General features: G+C 51.1%; 1 protein-coding gene across 1 annotated transcript; it reads right to left on the reverse strand.

Annotated features, from left to right (window-relative positions):
* Positions 1-278: 278 nt before the first annotated feature.
* Positions 279-3,245, reverse strand: LY6L (lymphocyte antigen 6 family member L). Its single transcript, XM_069465591.1, has 3 exons — positions 3,173-3,245; positions 2,947-3,063; positions 279-505 (listed from the first exon to the last, which is right to left on the reverse strand). Exons 1-3 carry the CDS (start codon positions 3,243-3,245, stop codon positions 279-281), a joined length of 417 nt encoding a protein of 138 aa, XP_069321692.1.
* Positions 3,246-7,226: the final 3,981 nt, after the last annotated feature.

Below are 7,226 nucleotides of genomic sequence, written 5' to 3' on the forward strand. Positions count from 1 at the left end.
AGAGTCAGGGGGGAGCCACAGCTCTGGCCTCGCCCAGGCTCTGCTGCCGCTCACAGGGTCCTGGACAGTCTGTTCAGGGCAGGGAGCCTCATACAAGGAGCCATCAGCCATGGCCAGGACTTCCGTTCTTCTCTGAGAGGAGCAGGGGCTTCCTGAGCAAAGGGGCCCCAACAGGGATTGGGGGAGGTGGCAACACCCTCCCCACCATTCCAGTGTCCTGGGTTGGAGGCAGGAGACAGGATGGGACAGCAGGGCAGAGGGGTGCAGAGTGAGGGTCCTCATAATAGGGTCCAGAGGAGGCTGAGGCCCACTTGGAGAAGGAGCCCCCCTGGCTGGGCCCAGAGCCCCTCCTGTATCACCGGTGCTCTGTTGCAGAGGTTCCCGGAGCAGCAGCGCCTGGTGATAAAGCTGTCCACCCCGGGTCCCAGCGACCATGCAAACTTACTGTTGGTGTTGGGACATCTGGGAGCACAGCGTTTGCTGAGCAGAACTCTCAGGCTGGATTCTGCAGAAGAGAGGAGATGGCAGGTGGCCCCAGAGCCCCCAGGAAGAAGAGATCCTTGGTCACAAAGGAGAGGCATGAAGGTGCTTTCCGTGCAGGCAGTGAGGACCAGACCTGGACCATGGGATCTGGCCCTATAGAGCCAGGGCACAGCAAAAACAGACTACAGGACAGCTGCTCTTGGGGGACTCTCCCCCGAAGCCAGACATGGCCTGGAGCACCCCTGTCAGCCCGCAGAGACTGGGGAGTCTCAGGAGACAGGGTGGAAAAGCAGAGTGGAAAGGGTCTGGCAAGCGCAGGGAACCTGCTGGGCGCCCAGCCCTGGGCTCCAACTGCTCTGGACTGACCCTTTAAAGATATGCCAGAGGCTGATCTCTGAGCTGCCCATAGTACCAGCTACTCAGGAGGCTGAGGTGGAGGATCTCTTGAGCCCAGGAGTTCAAATCCAGCTTGGGCAGCCATCAAACCACTGAAGGGAAGCAAAGCACTCAAAACCCAAACCGTAGAGAAAAGACCATCTTGGGTGGGATCACCTTTATTTATTGTGTTATAATTATGTTATGCTTGTTGTGTTGTGCTATATTTTATTATGTTAAATTATAGTTATATTGCAGTATATTATATTAAGTTGCAATATATTATATTGTGTTGAATTACATATTATATTATGTTGTATTATATTCTATGACATTGCAGTATATTACATAGCAACCTATGTTGTATTACATTATATTGTATTATGTTTTATTATTTTATATGCATTGTAATGCATTAGATTACATTGTGTTGTACTACACTATGACAGTGTATCAGGGGCCATGAAGAACATTGCTCAGGCACATGACTTAGGAATTTAGGGTAACCTGATGAAAGCCTCCAGCAGAGAGCATGGAAGTGCTGAGTCTGAGCCGATGTGAAGCCTGCCCCCGCCCCCATGCTGCTCGGGGTGCAGATCTCAAAGTTGGGGAGCTTTCCTGGCCCAAGAAAAGAGCTCTCACCGCCTCTCGCTTCTGGCATGGAGGGGCTACAGTTACAGCATCTTCTAGGCCAAGAGAAACCGTAAACGTAAAACTTGGGTGGAACCAAAGATAAAGGGAACATTGTTAAAAGAAAAACAAAACTGAGGGAAAACAGAACAAACAGTACTCAGCCAGGGTCAAGGCCCGCCCCACATGCAAATAAATTCCTTCATCTCGATAAGAAAAAGAGGAGACCCCTGGGGGCGGGGCTGTCACAGCGGGGGACACTGGGGCCTCAGACTCAGTCTGGCTGCCCAGTGAGAAAATCCCACCTTGAAATGTCACTGTCAGCTGCCAGAACGAAGGTGGAAAGGAACAGCCATGCCTCACCCTGGCAGCGGTGGGAGCCACTGGGGTGCTGTGGGGCGGCCTGGCAAAGGCCACTGGACAGCAGTGCCTGCGCTTCTCAGGGGCCGGAGTGCCCGTGCTGCGGGGGTGCCGCTACTGTCACTCTACTGGAAGCCCAATTGTGCAATATGTATTTTCTTGCATCATTCCTGGAAAATCAGGAAACGGGAGACTTCCTAAATTTCATTCTGGAAGATCCATTAAAAGAATTGCGCTGCTGCCGAGCCCCTAGGATTGGCACCACAGAGACCAGGCAGTTCTGCTGGCCTTGGCAGGTCCCCAGGGAGCTAGAACTAGCAACCCATGACCCTATTTCCTCAGAGCAGAGTAGTCTGTCCACCTTGGTCTCTCTCTGGACACTTTTATGCTTTTGTAAACGAGTGTTTCCAGTGATTTAAAATGCGACCTTTCAGTGGGGCTAGGGACGGTGTTAGTGTTTTACTTTGTAATCTTCTCTATGACTTGTTTTTTTTTTTAATTTATTTTTTTTTCAGATGGGGAGTATCGACCTGTCGCCCAGGCTAGAGTGCAGTGGCACGATCGTAGCTCAGTGCAGCCTTCAACTCCTGGGCTCAAGCGATCCTCCTGCCTCAGCCTCCGGAGTCCCTAGGACTGCAGGGGCCGCCAGCTAAGGCTCTTTTAAAAATACAGTCCGGTCACTTCCTGAGCACCACGGTCCGGCCAGTGAGCGCGTGGCCTTGGTGAGCGGGGGCAGGCGTCCCCTGTGCGGCGCCCAGGACCGCAGGGACACCCCGCCCCCACGTACACCGCCGACCCTCAGTTAACCTTCCCGCTGTCTTTGCAGATTCGGTGACCTCAGAGCCTTCGTCCTGCTGACGGTTCCTAGGGAAAGTGACACTTCAAATAGAGGAGAAAAAGAGAAGCCAAAATGCAAACTCCGTGGATGCTCGGCGAAGTCCAGCGGGAGGGAGGACAGCAGGAGGTGCGGTCAACCCGTGCGTCTCATGTCCCCCCAGGCCCCAAGCCCTGCAAACAGGCGGGGTTGCAGCGCTGAGGCCCAGAGAGGCGGTGACATCCCGTCCCTTCCCGGGCCCGCCCTGGCCGGCGGGGACTCACTCATGAAGATGACCACCTGGTGAGAGATGCAGACCCGGTCCGTGGAGCGGCACCGCGCGGGCAGGCAGTTGGCCCAGTCGCTCACTTTGAAGCACTGGTAGCAGCTCAGGTTCAGAGCTGTGGGCGGCAACCGGGCGGTGGAGCAGGGGCCGCAGCCGCGAGCACCCGACCCCAGGAAGGGCCACCGCGAGCGCGTGAGGGCCGCGGTCCCCAGCGCGCCCCTTACCTGGCGTGGTCTGTTCGCCAGCAAACTCCGCAGACCCCAGAAAAATCCACAGGAGTACACCAAAGCACCGCATGACGCCGAAGGGCTCGACCCGAGCGGAGCTGGGTGGAGCGGAGGAGGCTTCGCCCCAGCGCCCGCGGCGCCCCACGCCCAGCCCCTCCCCCGCCGCCCCGCCCCGGCTCGCCCGGAGCCCCGCGGAAACACCTGGCCGGCTTTTGACCGCATCCAAGTTCTACAGAACAAATCCTTGTATTAAAAGGAGTGCTACAGAGAAAGATGAAGCTTTTCTTGCCTCCTTTGGTGCTTCAAAAGGAACCTGGAACTCAGAAGGCCGCAGGTTCCCCGCCCCCTGCCTGGTTCTCCCTGTCCCCAGCCCCGTCATTCCCGCAGCCGCAGCCCGCGGCCCGCATCCCGCTTCCCGCACCTTCCCTCTTCCCTTTGAGGAGGAGTCAGCCTGGGACCCGCGGACCAGCTCTGCGGGACCGGGGACGGCGGGGGCGGGGGGGGGAGCTCCCAGGGCCCCACCCCCACCCCGAGGCCTCAGCCTCTGCCCCCAGCCACCCCTCCGCGCCAGCTGAGCACCGCTGGAGGCCCTGGGAGGGGACACCTGCGGCCCAGCTTGGGCCTCCGCCTCTGCCTCAGCTCTGTGGCATCTGTCCCCTGCAGGGCGGATCCTGCGGGCCAGGGCGCGCCCCCCTCGCCGCCCCTCCTGACTCAGGGGCCCCCTGACTCAGGGGCTCACGAAGACTGAGGGGGACTCGGAAGTCCCGGAGCTCCTGAAAGGGCGGAAGACAGGGCGCTGCCTTTCCCAGGTGGGGATGGGGTGGGGGTGTGGGTGGGAGTGATCTGGCGTTGGAAGCCAGGCAGCGGAGAGGTGGGGCTCTCCTAGGGAGAGGAGGAAGGGGGAGCACCAGAGCTGGAGGGCAGGTGAGGTTTGCTCTATCAGACATGAAATCGTCCACCCAGTAAATGACTGAGGCAAAAATCTCAATCAACGGAGGTTTATTAAGCCACGATTTTGTGGAGGTGCCTGGTGTCAATGGAAAAAAAGGGCAAACTCTGTAAAACAATTTTAATTTCTTTTCTTTTTCTTTTCTTTCTTTCTTTTTTTTTTTTTTGAGGCAGAGTTTCACTCTTGCCCGGGCTAGAGAGCTTGGCTTACAGCAACCTCAAACTCCTGGGCTCAAGCGATCCTCCTGCCTCAGCCTCCCTAGTAGCTGGGACTACAGGCATGCACCACCATGCCCAGCTAATTTTTTTTATATATATATTTTTAGTTGTCCAGCTAATTTCTTTCTATTTTTAGTAGAGACGGGGTCTTGCTCTTGCTCAGGCTGGTCTCGAACTCCTGAGCTCAAACGATCTGCTGGCCTCGGCCTCCCAGAGTGCTAGGATTACAGGCGTGAGCCACTGCGCCCGGCCAGGATACGTATTTTTTTACTGAAAAATTTAATTTAAACATAAATGTATGTTTTGAGATATATGCATATACATATTTTTGCTTGTGTGTATAAATGTCTGTGTGTATATATGTTTTAAATATACAAATATTTTATGTTATAAATATGTTTTATATTTTATCTTGTATTTTATTTTCTGTTTTATGTGTTATAAACATGTTATGTTTATGTATTAAAAATCTGTTAATGTTATAAATCTGTTGTATAATGTCATATGTTGAAATGTTCTGTGTATATATATTTATTAAACTGTTTTGACTGTAGATCTCAATCAGGAAATCTTGAAAGCTAGGTGTTTAGAAGAGGGGATGACCTTCATGTCCCCCCATTGCTGTATTCACCGTCAGAGAGCCAGGGGTCAGAACCCCACTTTGTAGGTGTGAGCTCTAACCCCAACAAAGGCATGGGCAGAAACATACTGTGGAACTTTTCCAGTGAAGCAGATCTTGGTGTGATGTCCAGAGGCCTCCCTGAGTGGGGTCCTGAGATCAGCCTGAGATCCTATGGGATGCTGGGCAGAATTTTTAACATTGAAGATCACTGTGCTCCTGCTACAGCTTTGCCTCTGACCCAGCTTCCTTTTCACCTTGGCTGCTGGGAAGCTCAGATCCTAACCACTTGCCCCAGGCATGCCTGTGGGGGCTTGCCAGTTTCTTGCTTGCCTCTCCTGGCTCTGCTCTGGTCATACCTTATTTGCTTTCTTCCTCCCCTTGCCTTCTGGGACACTTTGAGTCTCTGATTCCTAGGATTGTGGTCCTTAAGCCCTTTGTGAATAGACTTGGTGACTTGACTTCTTCCACTCTCCAATTCCTGGCCCTGCCTCTGGGCTCCTGGGAAGAGGTCTTGCCCTTGTCTACCTCTGTCTGGGTGTCTCTGGCCAGACCCCTCTCAATTACTGCTGACAAGGCTCCCAGAAGGAATAACAGCTGCACCCCAGGGACCTGGGCCAGCAGTGGGGGAATGGCATGCGAGCCCCTCACTGCCTAGGCCCTGAGCAATTAATCAGATGTCCTCATTTTTAAGGCTGACAGGTATATGTGACTGTGTTCTGATTTTAACTTTGGGTTTAGTGACATCAGTGTGGTTGAATAGTCTCACCCAGGCACACAACTCTCCTCATTCACTCTGCAAGATCAATCAAACACTTGCATACCAGGAAGCCCTTGAACCAGATAGTTCAGTGCTTTCATTTTGTTCTAAATGTCCAGATTGTTATCATTTGAAATTGGCACATTTACCACACTGGAAATATTCTCTACCCCAGTGTAGAAATTGGTAACAAAAAGCATCATTGACATAGTCACACACATTAAAGGATTGAAAACCACTATCTAATAAGCCATGCTTAAAGAAGAAGTCATGTTGGGAAATAAAATATCTAGAAATAGGTTTGGGTGTGGTGGCTCATGCCTGTAATCCCAGCACTTTAGGAGGCCGAGGAGGTGGGAGGATCGATCTCTTGAGGCTAGGAGTTTGAGACCAGCCTGAGCAAGAGCGAGACCCTGTTTGGACAAAAAATAGAAAAATTAGCCGGGCGTCATGGTGTGCACCTATAGTCCCAGCTACTCAGGAGGCTGAGGCACGAGGATGGCCTGAGCCCAGGAGTTCGAGATTGCAGTGAGCTATGGTGATGCCACTGTACTCCAACCTGTGTGATAGAGCAAGACCCTGTATCCAAAAAATAAAAAATAAAAGAAAAAAGAAGGCCGGGCGCGGTGGCTCACGCCTGTAATCCTAGCACTCTGGGAGGCCGAGGTGGGCGGATCGTTTGAGCTCAGGAGTTCGAGACCAGCCTGAGCAAGAGCGAGACCCCATCTCTACTAAAAATAGAAAGAAATTATATGGACAGCTAAAAATATATATAGAAAAAATTAGCCGGACATGGTGGCGCATGCCTGTAGTCCCAGCTACTCGGGAGGCTGAGACAGGAGGATCACTTGAGCTCAGGAGTTTGAGGTTGCTGTGAGCTAGGCTGACGCCACGGCACTCACTCTAGCCTGGGCAACAGAGTGAGACTCTGTCTCAAAAAAAAAAAAAAAAAAAAAAAGAAAAAAGAAAAAAATCTAGAAATGATTAAAACTAAGATACCACCTATCAAAACTATTGAGCTGCAGCAAAAGCTGTACCTGAGAGAAATCTAGCCCTACATACTTGTATTAGGAAATAAGAAAGATTAATGTTTTTGAATTAATATCAATTTCCTAGGTATTAGAGTGATATTTGGTAAGTAGGAGGGAGACATTTTTGTTAGATCAGTGCTGAAGTTATTTGCAGGGGGAAATGGTGAGAAGTCTGAAATTAACAAGCCCAGAGTCCAATCTAAGCATTTCAAAACACAACTAGAAGGAAAGAGACAGAACTAAGAATGCACATTAATGTTTATAATATTAATGAAATTAATAGAAATTAATAGAAAACCAAGATAAAATCAATAAGGCCAAACCTGTCTCTTTGAAAGAACCAAAATTAGACAAATCTCTGGCAGGATTGAATAAGAAAAGAAGATCTGTATATGAATAATATGAATGAAAAATGTGCCATAACTATAAATAACCCAGATATTTTGAAAAATAAAAAGATAAGTGTTTCACTTC

This window comes from Eulemur rufifrons, chromosome 3 (assembly GCF_041146395.1).
Source record: "Eulemur rufifrons isolate Redbay chromosome 3, OSU_ERuf_1, whole genome shotgun sequence".
Taxonomy (NCBI): Eukaryota; Metazoa; Chordata; class Mammalia; order Primates; family Lemuridae; genus Eulemur; species Eulemur rufifrons.

Coding starts and splice junctions, on each gene's coding strand:
- LY6L (XM_069465591.1), bottom strand. CDS start 3,245: ATGCGGTGCTTTGGTGTACTCCTGTGGATTTTTCTGGGGTCTGCGGAG. Junction 3,064..3,172: donor TGGCGAACAGACCACGCCAG/GTAAGGGGCGCG, acceptor TGCCGCCCACAG/CTCTGAACCTGAGCTGCTAC. Junction 506..2,946: donor CCAGGTGGTCATCTTCATGA/GTGAGTCCCCGC, acceptor TCTCTTCTGCAG/AATCCAGCCTGAGAGTTCTG.